The sequence below is a fragment of the Panthera onca genome, chromosome B1 (genome assembly GCF_046562875.1).
Source record: "Panthera onca isolate mPanOnc1 chromosome B1, mPanOnc1 haplotype 2, whole genome shotgun sequence".
Classification (NCBI taxonomy): domain Eukaryota; kingdom Metazoa; phylum Chordata; class Mammalia; order Carnivora; family Felidae; genus Panthera; species Panthera onca.
Window position 1 is genome coordinate 188385537 of NC_138342.1, and position 18149 is coordinate 188403685.

Sequence of the window (18149 nt, forward strand, 5' to 3'; positions counted from 1 at the left end):
TAGCCATCGAACTAATAAGTGCATGAAAGAACATAGGTTTTATACCCTTGTGGTTAGTGGGTAAAGCTGGTGAGACAGAATCCCTGTTTTGTTGCTTCTCTATGAAGTCGATACATTCTTAGTGACAAAAGGCACAGTGGGTCTCCATCACAGCACACACAATAGCTTTGACACACTGCTATTCGTGACCGTGGCTCACAAATTCCATGATTCCATGGAGTAAGGACAAGGTGGGCAGAAGAGGCGTTACTATTTGAATAAAAGTCTTTACCCAGACTCTGGCCAAAGGGATCCCCTTCTTCTTTAGGAATCAATGAAATATGCATTTTTATTTTTAACAGGAATGTAAAGGTCAATGCAACTTTTTGAAGCATGTAGATATTCATTTGACTATAAACTTGAAAACACTGATTAAAAGGGCCTAACATTTGATCTGCAAACGTGCTTTGCAATTACCAGGAATTTATCTTTAACTGACTTGAACCACAATTTATTCCATAAGGCAATCATACAAAACTCTCTGCTGAGATTATATTGATAAAAACTTGACATCCCATCTGGCTTGGATATATTTATAGGTGAGCCCAAATTAAAGTTAAGTAAAGTAAAGTAAAGTAGGCACTTACTCAGGACCTCTCTACACATGATAAAATAGAAAACAATATGAAGATATTACCTTTCTCCACAATAACTTAGCACAGAATGATAAAAGCAGAGAGAAAAAATCATCGCAAGCACTGTGCAGAGTTGAAATGCAATGCAAACCCTCAGTGAACTTACACTTCCTTATCAGTGAAGATTGTCAAAGCTTAAAGTATAAAAATTTGGGGAGTTCTATCTGATGGTTTGAACCATAAGGAATGATCCCAGCTGACAATTATGTATATCATCGATTGTGGAACCACAATAAATATAAAACATAGTAGTGAATGTCATCAAAGCTTTAAACTCTCATGAGCATAAATTTTGAAGAACTAAGTTACGTTGGCACTTCTTTTCGTTTGGAACAACACATCAAAATTCTATGCCTGCAGTGAGAATATGGAGAATCGTAGGGTTCTATAACCCCAAAAGCAACTAAATGGTTTGAAACTATAGAAAACACAAAAACTTTAAAAAGTGTTCCCCACTGGTTGCCTTTAAATAAGAATCCTGTCTGATTTATAGTTTCAGGTTTTCTTAAATACTTCCTCTTGCACTGGCACATGACATTTGTTTTAAGCACAGATTTGCTGGGTTTTTCAAAATGAGAACCAAAAAGGTTAGAAAGATGTGCAACGGTATATCTGCTTTTTTGTTGTTTTTAATGGGCAATTAGAGTAAAGCATAACCACGCTTCCTAAGTGAGTTTTTCAGTGTTCCCATTGGTGTCAAACAACTCAAAGGAACTTTCAGGTTACGCGTGGAACCTGAGATTCCAGGTGATGCATGATTTAGTGAGATTGTGAGTGTGTATTTGTGTATTTCTGCTGGCTGACCATCTGTATATGTATCACTAACTTTTGTGAGGCCTCTATGTACCTCAGCCGTGGATCTAGATGGCTACGTAATACATGACATTGTTGCGGAACCAAAGGGATCCAATAGGTCAACCACAGTGAAAAGACAATTCTTGCTCTGTCATTTGCATTTCTTTACCATCAAGTCTGTACTCAAGTATGTGCCTTTCATTAAGTTCCAAAGTTATAGATAATTGCCAATTACCATTGTTTGAGGCATTCTCTCTGCTCATTTCTATTGGCATGGTTCTAGATAGTTGCCCAATGAGACTATAAATTAAATTTTCAATCTACAAAACCATAATTCATGAAACACTGTCATTTTAAGATATGATGCAGGAAGGTAGATATTCTCCCTCTTCCACATTCTGTCACAGAAATATATCTCCATAAATCAGGATTTTGTATATCTGTTGGTTATACAGTTTCTTAAGGTGGAAGTCAAAGTGAAGTTGTAACCACTGGTAAATATACTTATGTGTTTAGTAAATTTGCTGCCCTCTGCTGTTCAAAATACTTTTAAACAAATTTGTTTCCTCTAAGAGAAACTGCTATCTCCCTTTAGCAAAACAAAATACTGTACATGAAAGCAGAGATTATAGAATAAGAGTTAGTAATATTACTAAGTATATAATACTAGAAACAATGACATTTGAAAGAACCAAAGATTGATTTTCTTCTGGAAGAAGTACTAGGCCTCTAGAAACACAACAAAAACTACTAGAAAATTCTAATACCCATTACCCCAAAAATCTGCTCCAATAGAACTATTCCATAAAATAGTCATAAGCCGCAGCTATTATCTAAATGATAATTGGAGAAAAACAGTATTTTACTAATACTGAAACCTCAGTGAGTCCTTTTATCCTACTGAATCAAGTGTAAATTGAATCAAGTTTTCTGCAACATTTCCCATAGTAATTACAGGATGTTCTCCACATTATAACAGGAAAGCAAAATAGTATTTTAAAAGAAGGAAAAGAACAATCTCAACACCAGAACACCATTGTGGTTTCTTTGTGGATGTGTGTGTTTTCTTCCTGTGCTCATCCAGACACAGACTTCGTGATATCAGTGCAAACGCTGTACAAGCACATGATCATATTTGGCTTTTATCACTTAGCATTCCACCATAAATAATCCCCAGAGTTACTACACAGTCTTTATCATCACGACCATTGCAAATTTTGGAGAACTTAGGCCCTTTCACTATTTTGTTATGATGCCTCAAATTTCTCCCTCATTGTCTATAGCTACTATTATAATCTCCTATTATAAAATATTGAAATAAAAAGCACATCTCTAAAATTACTTTGATTATAACTGATCGTTGCACACAGACTGTATATTATTAACAAAATGATTGGGAATTCAAAAAGTCAGTAAAAGGCTTCGACAAGCTAATGTCAAAATAATCGCTTTTGTTTGAATGTGGAATATCTCAAAGCCCTCAATGTTACCAAGAACTTGTCCTCTTCTGGACATGGTGGATGGCTTTTAGGGCGCTGGTGTGTGCGTGTGTGTGTGCGTGTGTGTGTGTGTGCCTGACTTAAAATATTACTGTCAAATTGTACCATGTTTGATTAGTGTCATGTAATAATTTATCCAAGAAGCAATAACCCATCTGTAATACTTTAAGCATTTTCATTTAGTATGTAATCACCAGCCTGAATCAGTCTGATCAACATATATTATGCAAAAGCATTAAGGATATCGTTGGAGAAAGCAAATGTTCCATGTCTGTTTTTTTCTATTACTAAAGCAATTGTATGTATTTTCTCCAACTGCTAATATTAACACTCCTAGTTTTTCTATCTTGAATACAATATTCAGAAACCACCAGAGGGGAGAAAGTCGGTTATAAAAATTGGTTTTTTCTCTAAACCAGCGTGTCAACCAAATCAGAGTGGGACTCCATTGTTCAGCCTCTCCCCACCCTTAGCCAACTACTGTGAAAACCCAACCCCATCCAAATCCATTTCTCCAGCTCAAGGTAGACAGATAGAAGTGGATACTTGGGGTAGCTCATTAAGCATGATCATTCTTTACTTTCTGGGAGGCTCCTTGTCTTCACATCTTGTCAGTGCTCCAGACCATTCCTAAGTTCTCTGGGTCTCCCAAGGGACATCTTGCCTTTTCTGAAACATTTCCTCCTGCTAGCTGACATCCTCTTCATGGCATCAAGAACCTCCATCTAATCAATCAGTGTTTCCTTCGCCCCTCTTTCTTGCAGCCCCCTCTCCCAACAACTCCGACACCTGTTCCAAGGGAACCTGGCCGGAAGCCTCTTTCTGTCTCACCACATGGAGGAGTAACTGGTAGCCCCTCCCCTCCGCCCAGGACTGGCCTCCCCATTCCAAGCCCGCGCACCCCGGCTCTCTCCCCCATCTGGGTGAGCTCCTTCCTTCTTTACCTTATCTAATGCCCCTCGGGAAGCTCAGGGGTGGCCCTCACTCTGCAGAGGTTAAGAGGACAATCAGATCCCAGCTACTCACCACCACCTCCACCTTGCTGCCCCTTTCTTTCCCAACTAGACCCCAGGTTCTTCATGCCAGTCGACCCCTAACCGCCTCCCAGCACCTCTCACTCCTCCCCCTCACCCCGCTCCCCACCTTTGCCCTCCCCTCCCCGCCAGGCTCTCCCTATATCTGCACCCAAGCAAACTGTCTGCAGACTGCAGGCTTACACGCTGGGATCAGTGAGGGCAGGGGCGGTGACGTGACTCACCCGGATGAGCTCCTCGGTGGCTTAGTTGAGTCTATTTTAACTTTAATAGGCTAAAGTTAGCCTCTTTGAGGTGTGCTCCCCGTGCTCATTTCGCTCACAGAGTTTTTCATGGTTTATGCCTCCAGCTAAGGAGAAAACTCAAAAGAGAGGACAGAGGTGGACAGAGAAAGTGACTAGGGGCCTAGGTGATGCCATCGAAGCTCATCTTCATATCCTGATTTTACTCATTTTACTTTACTTCCTTTGTTCGTCCTGCTGAGATTCGTTGGATGAGTCGGTGCCTGTTTGCGTGCGAATGCGCGTGCGTGTTTTTCATACCACACGGCGTTTCCCTCGCTCAGCTCAGTGTGCCTTTTCCTTCCCTTTTCCTTCACATCTGCTCCAGAATGATCGCATAAATCCAGATGACATAGATTTAGAAAATGAGCCCTGGTATAAATTCTTTTCAGAACTGGAGTTTGGACGCCCGGTAAGTGAGGCCAGACTATTAATGTAAGAAAATTAGGGGAATGTTGTTTGACTGATAAAACATACTATCCTCGGAAGAGATAGGTGCCATTCACAGAACAAGAGCCGAACCTGTGCTGCATATGCAAATTCGGTACAGCTGAGCCCACATTCACTTCTGTACCGAAGGGTTAAACATGCCCAGACACCTCCTATGCAGCTTCTCTTTGCCCCACACCATGCCTTAGACTTACTTTCTATCCAAACAAATTCAAAATGCTGAGACAGGTCTTGTCCTGGAAGAGTTAGACAACTGTTGCAGATTTATTGAAGATTCATATTTGTTTACAGTCCCTTTTGGTCTCGTTCAATCACAGGAAGTACTGTGGCATTTATAACAGTAATTACTATTATTAAAGCTCCCATTTGCTGAGGAACGACCAAGCACCTGGAGAGCACTGGGTTCTGAACTCACTGTCTCAGTGAGTCCTCTGGATGCCCCTCTAATAAGAAGAAAGCGGAGACCAGAGAGGTTAAGTAATTTGCACAAGACAGTAAGTGGTCGAGTCAGAAGTTAAACCCGGGTCTACCAAACAAACAGAAAAACTCTGGGCAATTCCCACCATAATATATTATCAGTATATTTCCACTATAAAATACTCATTTACTCACAGGAATATAGGGAAAGAGAAAAATAAATAACCCCTGTGGACCTTGATTTCTAGTTTTGCTAGTGAAACATCTTGTCCCCAAACCCGCCAAAGGCAGACCTTACGAGAACTGCATAGTCTGCTTGGGATAGTCAACCTAAGCCTTAAATAACGATTTCCTTCCTTAAGTTTTATTGGGGAATTCTATCTACCAATAGCTGTGCATTTGTTATTTGTCAGTGTATTTTTTATATTACTGGTGGTACTGGATTTTAAACTCTCTAAGATACCAGTTATTCCACTGCACAGAATTTTACTGAAGATCAGAGAGCATAATCTTTCTTTTACCATGCCACGTACTGATTTGCATACTCATAAAGTGACCATATATTGGTTCCGGGGTGGGGCGGGGCGGGGTGGGGGGTGGTTATAGTCATCCCTTTAGTCCATTGAAATGCAAGGGACACTTGGTTAGATTCCTTATCTTATTGAACTGGATCAAAAGTGACTGTAAATAAATATATGCCAAAAGATTTTTCCTAGAATTTCTATACTTAACAGGAAAAGTGTTTTCTCTCATTTTTTTCCTAATTTGTATCCAAGTATTCACATGAATGCATTTTATTTTAGAGGAATAAAAATTCTCTAGCTTTATTTTATGCGGATCGTTATTACTGATTACGTGGTTTGTAGGGACCATACCGATTTCTGTTCTGAGCATAAATTATCAGCATTTTTCTATAGTCATTTTTAGCCACGCATGGAAACTCACCAGCTATCCACCTGCTCCTTTAATGTTCCTTTAATACACCTCGCATTCCTCTGTGGCTAGAGACTAGGAGTGCTCATTTTGATCTGATGAGATGAACTTACAAATTTACTAATCAAACCACTAGTAATTTTGCCCAGTGCTTGAGAGTATTTTACGAACATTGCACCCTTCCTCCTGGGCCACCCCCATTTTGCTCCATTCATGCACTCTTTATGTGTATCTGATGCTGTCAGCACTCAGTTTCTAACTGTTGTCACCTTTTCCACATGTCCATTCCTTGCTGCCATTGATTCTCCTCCATATTCCATCTCTACACTTCTGCTTATGTGGTGCATCTACACCCAGCCTCCTAAAAAGCCTCTGGACTATGTTCAAGATCATTCTTCTGGTGTTTCCAATGAGGTAAAAACAAATTATTCTCTTTTTCAGCTTTCTCTCTTAGGAGCCGTTACTGTGATTCTGAACCATCCGCGTTTTAACAGTTGACCATAGGGTCTAAGCTATTTTGGAGCACCCACCTTTGCACCCTTGTGTCGTATACAGTATCATTGCTTAGACATTAATTATACCAAAGTTGTTGGCTCTTTCTGCAATGTAGGTGAAGAATCATGCCAGCCATAACTTTCAGTGGAACTGTTCAACATAGTCCTGGAGTGTGATCATTAAAAAATCAAAAGTAGCACTCTTAGCGCATATATCAACTACCTGTTTTGATCAGATTGCACAAAATACTAGGCAGAGTCATTTTATCATCGTGCTTGGAGGTGCAGAATGACAGTTTAGATTCTTAATTACGTGTTGATGCCCCACATATTCTTAAAATTTATTTTAATTCTTTCATTTTCCTACATACAATCTGTGGATTTTAGCATCAGATAAAATCAAGAATGGGGCTGACAAACAACTGGGACACATGTCACAATTTCCCAGTTCAACACCCTTGACAGGCATTACTAATCCTTCTCAATGCTATAATCCAGGCTGCCACTATAATAGATTATGACTGGCATATGAGATGAAATGCATTTGCCATCACTCATGACAATCTGCTAGGCAAAAAAAAAAAAAAAAAAAAAAAAAAAAATTCCAGGCAATGTCAAATTTTATTTGATTTAGTCAAAGAGAGTATGAAAAAGGAAGAAACATTCCAGAGTCAAAGGATTTTATCCTGCTCTCTGCAAAGAAAATTGAAATTATTTTGGAAAGCATATTTAAGACTTACTGGTTGACATAAGCAAAAGTGACAGTTTTGCTAAACATCAGCTATATAAAAGCCTCTGTGTGGGAATTCTTAGAAGTAGCTGGAATGGGAGCAAAGTGCGTAAACTGGTTTTACACAGATTTTCTGTGGTCCTAAATATATACAAAGACACTTAATAAATACCTTATTTTCATCAAAAAGTCTTAACTTGGTAAAAAAAAAAAATGTGCAACTAGAAAATAAAACTACTAAGATACCTATGCTTCAGGAAGTACTACTGACACACAGTGGTGACAACTGGAATTGCAGGCACAGTCTCAGAAGAAAATACCCAACTTCCTGAAGCTTCAATTTTGCAATTCTAAATTATGCATCATAGTGTACATTAAAACAGAGAACTAATCAAAATATTTATATATTAAATAAAAAGGAAAATAGAGTAATCAAGAGCATTCAAGGTTACTGAATGTAGTCATTTCTAGAGGCTTATGTTTTGTAGACAGGCCTATAGCCTAAAGACAATCAAATACAACAAGCAATTCTATTCTGTATGTTATGTTACCTTCACATCTGAATAAAGGGTATCATTTCAACATATGAAGAGCCCAAGAATTTACTTTGGAATTCAATTTGGTCAGATATTTTTTCTGATATTTTGGTCAGATAGTTCTAGGATGATTTTAAGGTGGTTGGTTCTTAGAGAAGTGAAATAAAATTCAGAGATCACCAAGTCCAACTCACTCATTTTTAAGTCAAGAAAAGTAGAGCCCCAAAATTAAAAACATATATGTCTGATATCACAAGGTAAGAGGGTGGCAAGTTAAAAATAAAACATAGATCTCTTAACTTCCACTTCTATGAGGTTTCCTCTATACCACACTTCTTAGCACATCCAAGAGATGTATTTGGAGTTCAAATCTTTTAGAAACAAGTTATTTACTTAATATTATTCCTTGTCAACTATTTTTGTAAAATAAGTTCTATAATTAACATTACACAATACCTTGGGCTAAAAATTGTAGAAATTTTATACATTCTACATGCTATGGTAGTGGCCAAAAAAAAAAAATCACATAAAAAAAGCACTTTGCTGATGATTTAACTGATTTGCCATTATTTCTTTGGAATTGAGAAGGAGTGTTGTACGATTCTGTAGCATATTACTCTCACATCATGGTTTTTCAGAGTGTAAACAAATACTCTGCTAAGGTACTAGATATTATCTTTAATATCTTTATGTAAAACATTTCTGGTAAAATTTGTAATTGATTACATATCACCCTGGCTACCATTTATCAAGTGCCTAGCATATGCCATGAATAACAAACTTTTTAATCAATACAACTGAGAAACTGGCATTAATGATGAACAATTAAGGACTTCTAAGCAAAGTTAAATCACACGATCACTTAGCAGAAAGAGTGATTCAGTGTCCATACTTTATCAGAATGAACTTAATTTAGGTATGTTAAAATAATGGTAATATGTAAATAGTAGATCATAATAGGTAAAATAGCTAACCCCTTTTCTGGACACAATCTCCATTTCAGAATGAGTGTCATTTATATAATTATCATTCAAGTTTTTCTCTTGGTCATCTATCTAGACCTCCTCCTGTTTCCTTGTAATTTAATATCGAATGTCTTCCTTTGACTATAAATAAAACTGGTTTCAGTTTCTTTTGCATTATGGAAACCAGCACAAGGAGGAATCATTGTCATTTCTTTGCCTAAGTCTAAAACACAATAAATTTATCAGTATAGAGCGTTCACTTCTTACACTATGTTTTCTCTCATGTTACAGTTTTGTTTAGGCTCATCCCAAGCTGGCAATTCAAAATCTCTGGTCACCCTAGGGATGTTCTGAAATTGACACTTTTTGATAATCAACTGTGGTTTGTCATTTCCGTGAATGCTGTGCTCTACACAGATGGCAATACTCTGAGGCTATTTGATGTTGCTCTTCTGCAGACTTGTGGAGTTAATGTTTCTAAATCAGAATATTTTATTCATTTCCTTCTTTGTTTTCCCTCTTATTTAGTGTTTATTTTTTTCACTTTTCCAGTGTACGATTCAGACTTTGGCAAGTTAAGTAATTATGTACATTTATCAGACAGTGGACCAAATTTCTTTCTTCTAATTTTATATTTGTCGAGAACCTAGGAATCCAAATATTTTCTAGGAATTAAAAACATTAGACTATGCCTTTTCTGTCTCAAAGGAGAGGCGATAGTCTCCTGCAGAAAGGTGCTTTTGTTTGTTTCTGGGCAAGATTCCATTCGCATTCGGTAAGAAGAAATTAAATGAAAATATTAATTAACAGAACCAACTTTAGAATTATGCATAAGAGGGCTTGTCAGACTGATCTACATAAAGAATCTCAAAATTACATACTAATATTTTAATTGGTTAATTGGTGCCGATTTACAAGTACAAAATAAAGTTATAGAAATGGGTTTTAAAGTGTGGTTTAGTTTCCACTTAAGTAGGTTTTTAACACTCTGGTTAAATATTTCTGTGTGATAGGAACTTAAATAAAATCTGTCAAATCCTGCCTTTTGGGTTGACGTTTTTAAACTTTCATACGGAAGGCCATTTTTAAACTAGAATTTCAGCTCTTCATCAGACCAGTTTGTGATAAATAATGGATCATCAAATGTGGCCCGAACACATATACAGTCTTACACATATATACTTGTATACATTTTCCTATACATTCTAGACGTCGCACCATAACTACTTTTGCTCATTCTGCAGTGTCATTTCAAATGTTCTAGAGATCAAAACAGATCCTCTCTTGCCTTTTAGGTATTTCAGTAATTATTCTAGGAGATGGCCATGGGGAGTAAAAACTTCATATCTAATAATTTTGCCTAATATCTGTTTCATTGTCCTGTTCAGAATGAAGGGGTATGAAAATGGTGTGTACAACAGGTATTTGGAATTATGAGTCACTTTGCATTATCTATTTCTCTTTGTTCCTACAACCATGGACAACGGAGAGTTGGTTTTCTCATGGAAATGTTAAAAGCCCACTTCTGTTTATAAAAAGGTTATATTTGGGTTCATTAATCATTTGTTTAAACTAACCCTGAACTTAACTAATTTGAAAGATGTCAGTCTGTACCTGATTTAAGTACCAGATAGTTTAGTTTAATTTCAAACCAAATTCGGTGGTATTATTAAAATGCCATGTCTGTGTTGACAGAGGAAAGATGTCTCAGTTCTGCTCAAATGTTATTCTTTGAAGGTAACGCCTGGCAACATGACAAAAAAATTTATAAAGAAGGTTTATGTTGTATAAGGGTCGAATGATGCCTACAAATATTTTTTTTTTAAACAACAAACCATCCCTTAATGTAGAAGATTCCTACTTACAGTCTATTTCCTACAAGAAGGAGCAGTTAACAACTTTTTTTTTTGCCCCAGGCAATGTTTGGTTTGTGAATAGTTTGAGTTACAAAGAGAAATACAGCGCATTATATCAAAAGAGAAAGTAGATAGGAAGAAAGTAGAAATCGAGTTGCATGATTTCTCTTTGAAAGACATTTTATGATCAAAATACATGGTATTTTTATCGCAATTTTTATAATATTCATTTTAGGATACCTAATTTAATGTCCACGGACAAATGAAATTTTACCTTGGTAAAAATTTTCATGGAACTATTTTTCTGTCTTAACAGGCCTCCTTGTATCAATCCTCAATAGACAGAAGCCTAGAAAGACCCACTAGGTAAGAATGTCACTACATTATGCAACCAGAATATTCAGTGAAATGATAACGAAGATTACGTTACCCGTCATTATTATTCTAAGCGCCATACTTTATGAAGTTGTTTTATTGTGTTTTTGCATCACTGTATATCAGCATATTCAAAAATTTATAAAAACTAAGTGAAATAATTCTGGGTTCCTCTACCAAGAAATTCTTCCCTTCCCTATCTCCTCTCTATCCAGTTTTCTTTTCTTTAAATGGGAACTATAAACATCTAATTTTCAATATTATTAGATGATACTTACGATGGCATATTTGAAAAAAATGTGTAAATTATTAGAAATTTTCTAAATTATGTTCTATACATATTTGTTCATTATACTCTGACTGCACAAATCAAAAACACTGTTGCTACCAATAAAGAATGGCTTACTATATACCACACATTCTAAGTACATAAACATATTCAATCCTTAAGACACCACGGTGAGTCAAGTACTGTTCTCCCCACCTCAGGTCTGAACGCACTAAACTTAGGCTTCATTACTTACCAAGTTTACATAGCTAGCAAGGAGCAGAGACAAACCAGAACTGAGCCAGAATAACTTGGAACTACCCCTAACTGTCCCACGAATTCACCAAGGTTAAGTCCTGCTGATAGGCTTTAAATATCACTTGACTTGAAAGCATTACCAAAATTCAGACACAGCTCACTAGCAAGAGTGAATAATACAAACTCTCAGCCATATTGTATCACCAACAAGAAATATAAATTTGTCCTTCTACAGATTTCTCTCGGCGTTAAGTCAAAAACTTTGTAAATTGGGTCTTTTGTAAAGTGGGTTCATGGGGGCCATTCAGTGACATCAATGTCACTAAGTAAAAGGCTCCTCAAATTCCTCTCATATCTTTTACATCTATAGACACTCCTAAAGTATTTGAGTTTCAGAGTTCTCATCTGACCTAAGATTGCTATTAAGACTGTGCACAGACCCTCCCGTGACGGGACAGTGACGGCAAAAACAGGTCTAGGAAAAGACGGCTATCCTCTTCAGAAGAACAAAGACAAATTCTGAGGTCCAGCTCCAACTCTATGCTTGCAAAGTGTGTGTTGCATCGACTCATTTACGCAATAATGGTAACGTGCACACCTCGCAGGTTTGCGTGTGGGCTGTGCAGACAGAAACGGCAGCAAAGCAATTGTGTATTGCTGCCTCGTGGGAGCTGGTGTTGCTGTTCCTGCTGTTGCTGATGTAATTTTGTGTAATGATCGGACAGACAGCATGCCGCGTGATGTGTATCCTTGTTCACTAGCGTTTGTCCTGAGTGATCCTATATTCAGATCGAGACCGTGATAAAAATGTCCTGCCATTATAGACAGCTTACGCCATTTCATACAACCGGATGAAAGTCTCCTTAGACGGTTTGATTGCTGGTCAGATCGTGATTCATTCATCACTTCACTGGGAAAATGTTAGAATTTCAGTGTAAGTGTTTTCAAGCTAAGATTGGTAGGAAAAGCCGTAGGGAAACCTTGGGGTAAGAGGAATTTGTCTCATCAGGTGACTTCCTTTTTTCCAGTCCTTTCTTTCATGTCGGGCACGCTTCCCCGGATATAGTCATGTTGTTGGAACTCCTCTAAAATACAGTCTCAGGGGCACCTGGGTGGCTCAGTCGGTTAAGCGTCCAACTTGGCTCAGGTCATGATCTCGAGGTCTGTGGGTTCGAGCCCCGCATGGGGCTCTGCGCAGATGGCTCAGAGCCTGAAGCCTGCCTCGGATTCTGTGTCTCCCCCCGCCCCCCGTCTCTCTCTGCCCCTCCCCCGCTTGCACTCTGCCTCTCAAAAATAAATAATAAACATTTAAAAAATTAATAAAAAAATAATAAAATACAGTCTATGAATATTTTTAAAGAGATGATAAAGAAACAGCACTTAATAGCAAGGAATGAATTCTGAAAACTGCAGTTCGGGGGAACAGAGGTAAGAGTTGTACCACTGTCACTAGCACATTCCATCAGTCTTTCTGGTTCACATACTAGCCTCCTCTAACAGCAGCCTGACTGAAGCTGATCTCTTCTTTTAGTGCCACGAGCATGGCCAGTGATTTCAGGAAAAGGAGGAAGAGCGAGCCTGCGGTGGGGCAGCCGAGGGGCCTGGATCACGGTGCACGCAGGACCAGCCCAGGCCGAGCGGACCTCCCAGGGTCAAGCGCCACCCTGACCCAGTCCTTCATAAGTTCCTCCCCTTCTTCCCCATCAAGAGCAAAAGGTGAGCAATCATAGATTGATGGGTAAGCAATTCACTAGCTTAGTTTTAACCTAGGCTACCTGTGACAGCTGGGCAAGATTAACCGTGCAGAGATAGTTAGCGTTTAAATACAGTGTCTTGAATACAATCCAGTTTCATAACAATAGCTTTCTTTTTACACAGACTAGGTCAGGTTGGTGAGCTATGTGAGTGGCTTAATGGACTCCATCATCTAGCATATTCAATGCTTTTGTCCTCCAAATATATCATTTGTGGTTTTTTTGAACAAATTCAGAGTACCTAATTTATTGTCAGGCCATTAAAAGATTACATTTATAAATATTTGCGTATTTTAAAAAAATGGTCTAAAGTTACTACAACTAGCAAAGTTAATCACATCTATAGAGTAGGAATTAGAAGTAGCAACAAAGAACATTGTTGCCTAAAACGTACTTTGATTTTTTTAATTATTTAATTTGAGATAAAATTTTGTCTGACTTACGGAAGTTTATTCTTTCGTCATCTGTTCTATACTTTGGCCAACATTCACATAGATAGTAGAATATCCACGTTACGCGTGTAACATGGTGTTTGATTCAGAACAGTCCACTAATAAGAACCAACTGGTTTCAAGCCATACTTGGAAAATTTAGATATCACCAAGCCATTGCTCCATATGGCCTCTCTCCTCTCTGGAAGTTCAGTGAGCTGTGTTGAGAGAGGGCAAGTCTCCTTCAGGTCTCTGGAAGACTGGTTAGTGCATTATTGCTGTGGTAACGGGAATATTCCCAAGATGGAGACTGAGGATTAAACCAGCATCTACAGGTACCTAAGGCCATACCTAATTTGGGGCCCTGAAATCTTCCCCAATCTCCTGGCATTGAAACAGAACACAAAAGGAATTTGAAATGCGTAAAGAACTTGCGCTCTAACAGAAGTTTCCCCTAAATAGCACAGATTCGGCCACACGTATCAAACGTAAGCACGAAAAGCGTGGCCATGTGGCAATCAAAGCTAAGTGGTAGCTGGTTTGTGTGCAAAACACAGGCTGGTTTGGATGCCTGGACTCCGGATAGGTGGGAGTCACTAGCTGTCTTCCATGGCCTAGTAAAAGTGGGCCTACTACCTGGAAGGTTCAGAATGAGTGAGCCCCTTTTACGATACCTTTCATCCAATTAACAGACATACATTTATCAGGTTCCACTCACTTATGCAAATGAATATTTTAAGATAGTAAATAGGTCATGAAATACCATTGATTCATTATGCTTGGATAGCACCCAAAAATTAAAAGGATTCTGATTAATTTATATATTTGTTTTTACCCTGGGGAGTGTTGACTCAACTTCCTTTCCCAAACATTACATATCTGCTTGATGTGCTTATCTACTTTTGCAAAGTTTGGATAAGGTTGTAAGACAGGAACTATCAAGAGAGAGATTTTCCCTCATCAGGTTTCCTTCTAAGATGAAAATGTCCCATTGGATGTTAATTTGGCCTCTCGTTTATGAGTTAACGCAGCAAGAGCATAAGAATATTTCTAAACATATTCTAAATTGAGGTCAGTTTTAGCTATTATCAAATTGCAAATTATTTTTTTTAAAAAAAACAACCTCCTTGGAAAAAACTAAGATGCATTAACCTCTGATGAGAATTTTATACTATATCCAGTTATTCTTAAGAGAATCTGCCTCATAGAATGAGGCAATGAATGAGGAATGAATGAGGTAAATTTGTAGAGCAATGAATGAGGTAAATTTGTATGTTTAAAGAGGTTGTTCTGTGTGTCTTGGAGAAATATTAACAGCAGTATTTCAAAGCATCTTGATTTTACAAGTTTGGAAAATGCTTTGTCTTGTTGCTTTTTCTATCTAATGCCCACGAAAAGTTACTTAATACAGTTACGGAAGTAGTAACTAAATGCAAATTTATAAATTACTCTTTACCTCTCTACCATTATAAATCAAACGAGACTCAAATCCTGACCCTATTCAGTTGATTAAACCTCTACCGCTTTTGGCCTTAATTGGTAAACCTTTAAATTACACCGGGTCAGGCTATTAGCTTCCGAGGTACTTCTGTGGTTTTGGCATACCTCGTTTGCGGAAAGATGTATGAACACAATACAAATAGGTATCGAAGCTACACTAATTACTCTTTACATGTGGTTTTGTTAACCCTAATATCTGCGAAGCTACATTCATTGAAAAAGTATTACCCTGCCTTAGAATTAGGATTTTCTTCCTCTAAACTTGAAGCTACATGTGTAACAATCCGTGTCTAGACTAAACCATGCTAACTGCTTTCCCTCTGCTATGCTATCTGATGCTAACTGACATGCTTCCTCTTTGTGAACCTTTTAACTTCTCCAAATGTCTCTCTTCCACCACGCTGGCCTGGATTAAAAGGTGGGGATGATATGTGTGCATCCCTTTACAGTTACTCAGGGCTCAACGGCAACCCCTCCAATGAGTTAGATTACTGTAACGCTTACAAGAGACAGCAGCATTTGGATGTCCCTCGTGACTCACAGAGGGCCATCACGTTCAAGAACGGCTGGCAAATGGCCCGACAAAATGCAGAGGTCTGGAGCAGCACTGAAGAGACAGTCTCCCCCAAAATCAAATCCCGTAGTTGTGATGATCTCCTAAATGGTGACTGTGACAGCTTCCCTGACCCAAAAGCCAAGTCAGAAAGTATGGGCTCTCTGCTATGTGAAGAGGAGTCCAAGGAGAGCTGCCCTGGGGCCTGGACTTCCCCCTACATCCAGGAGGGCCGTGGTAACGGCAGATCGAGGCTCCGACACAGGTCAGCCCATGACGCCCCAGGGTTCCTAAAAATGTACAAGAAGATGCACCGCATTAATCGCAAGGATTTGATGAACTCAGAGGTGATTTGCTCGGTGAAGTCCAGAATCCTGCAGTATGAAAACGAACAGCAACACAAGGGCCTGCTCCATGGCTGGAGTCAGTCCTCCACTGAGGAGGTGCCCAGGGACATGGTCCCCACTCGCATTTCTGAATTTGAGAAGTTGATTCAAAAGTCAAAGTCCATGCCAAATTTAGGAGATGATATGTTCTCTCCTATAACCCTAGAACCCCAACAAAACGGTTTATGTCCCAAAAGGCGGTTTTCCATCGAGTCTCTGCTGGAGGAAGAAAATCAAAGTAGACACCCTTCTCACGTACAACGCAGCTACGAGACCAAAACCCTGGTGCCGATTCACATCGAAGTCACCAGTGACGAGCAACCGAGAACTCATTTGGAGTTTTCCGACAGTGACCAAGAAGGAGTTGTGTCTGACCACAGTGATTACATCCACGTGGAAGGGTCGTCCTTTTGCAGCGAGAGTGACTTTGATCACTTTTCCTTCACATCCTCTGAGAGCTTTTATGGATCCAGCCACCATCACCACCACCATCACCACCACCACCACCGGCACCTCATCAGCTCCTGCAAAGGCAGATGCCCTGCCTCCTACACCCGATTTACCACAATGCTGAAACATGAAAGAGCTAAACACGAAAATGCCGAGGAGCCCAGAAGACAGGAAACAGACCCCGGCCTTTCTAAACTTGCGTTTCTAGTCAGTCCCGTGCCTTTCCGGAGGAAAAAGAACTCGACTCCCAAAAAACAGGCTGACAAGGCAAAATGTAAAGCGTCTGTGTTTGAGGCTCTGGACTCTGCCCTTAAAGACATCTGTGACCAAATTAAAGCTGAAAAGAGAAGGGGAAGCTTGCCAGACAACAGTATATTGCACCGTCTTATCAGTGAGCTGTTGCCAGATATTCCGGAGAGGAACTCATCACTTAAAGCTCTAAAAAGGAGCCCCGTGCACCAGCCTTTCCACCCACTGCCCCAAGATGGTGCTATTCATTGTCCATTGTACCAGAACGATTGTGGGAGAATGCCTCACAGTGCCTCTTTCCCAGACGTGGACACCACCACCAACAACTACCACCACCAAGACTATGAGAGTGCACGGAGTCTCCAAGGTGGATGAACTTTTCTTTCTCTGTCCCTGTGGTTCAGACACCCACCATCCAGCTCTTTCATTTTCCATTCCTACATCTCATCATTCCTAAGCTGTGAGACCACTCGGCATCGTTATGTGTTTTTGAAGCAAATGCTTGTTGTGCAAACATGTCTTCCTGAATAGTCTCATTTGCCCAGGTGATAATCGGACTTGACATGTGGCTTAAAGTGATCACCAATTCACAAAAATTTGTTCATTCAAAATCAAAAGGGAAAACCACCTTGTAGCTTAATGTTAGGGTTGAAACAACATACGTCGAAACAACCAGTTAAACTTATCTTATCAATTTAAAAGGATCCCATCAAGGAAACCATGATTGAGTATCAGTATCCTTAAGAGACTGATGACTCTTGTTTTGTCGTAAAATGAATCAAAACCAATAATCTAACAAACAGCTTTTACTTAGTTATTATATTAACTTGATAGTCACTCACTCAATAAATAATTTCCTTACATTCAACATCAAGATACTACATCCAAACACTCAGGAAGCAAAACTGAACTAGTCAATGTAGTGATTGATGGACAATGAAAAGAGAATAGGATTTGTTGAACAACCTTTAAAGGGCACATGGGATAAAATTTTTGTGAATACCTCTTTAAGCTGTATAGACAGAAGTCTCATTTCCATCATTCAGTGTATTCATTTTCGTTTCCTTTCCATTACCTTATTTTCTATTTCCGCTGAAACAATCTTCTATTGACATTTGAATTAGACCATTTAGGTTAAAAGTGACCCTCAACTCCATTTTCATAGATGGATTATCACCTTGGAGTGGCAATATGCGGACAAATAACAGTTCAAAGGCAGAGGACTTTTTTTGAGGTTTGTTAGGGGTTCTGATATTTTTTT

General features: G+C 38.9%; 1 protein-coding gene and 1 long non-coding RNA gene across 49 annotated transcripts in view; one reads left to right on the forward strand and one right to left on the reverse strand.

The window, feature by feature from the left end:
• The window catches only part of LOC144616094 (uncharacterized), a 65474-nt gene extending 60869 nt beyond the window's left edge, over positions 1 to 4605 (reverse strand). Inside the window, exon 1 of the long non-coding RNA XR_013555007.2 lies at positions 4227 to 4605. This is a non-coding gene — a long non-coding RNA (uncharacterized LOC144616094). The remainder of the gene's footprint in view (positions 1 to 4226) is intronic.
• The window catches only part of SORBS2 (sorbin and SH3 domain containing 2), a 183700-nt gene that overhangs the window by 129984 nt on the left and 35567 nt on the right, over positions 1 to 18149 (forward strand). For 28 of the 48 annotated variants that reach the window (XM_078445303.2, XM_078445306.2, XM_078445307.2 and 25 more), the window contains 6 exons: positions 3733 to 3891; positions 4612 to 4695; positions 6441 to 6497; positions 10981 to 11030; positions 13097 to 13281; positions 15669 to 17255. In XM_078445303.2, coding sequence (XP_078301429.2) covers positions 3733 to 3891; positions 4612 to 4695; positions 6441 to 6497; positions 10981 to 11030; positions 13097 to 13281; positions 15669 to 17255 — 2122 coding nt within the window. The remainder of the gene's footprint in view (positions 1 to 3732; positions 3892 to 4611; positions 4696 to 6440; positions 6498 to 10980; positions 11031 to 13096; positions 13282 to 15668; positions 17256 to 18149) is intronic. The other 20 variants (XM_078445311.2, XM_078445329.2, XM_078445330.2 and 17 more) reach the window with 8 other exon arrangements.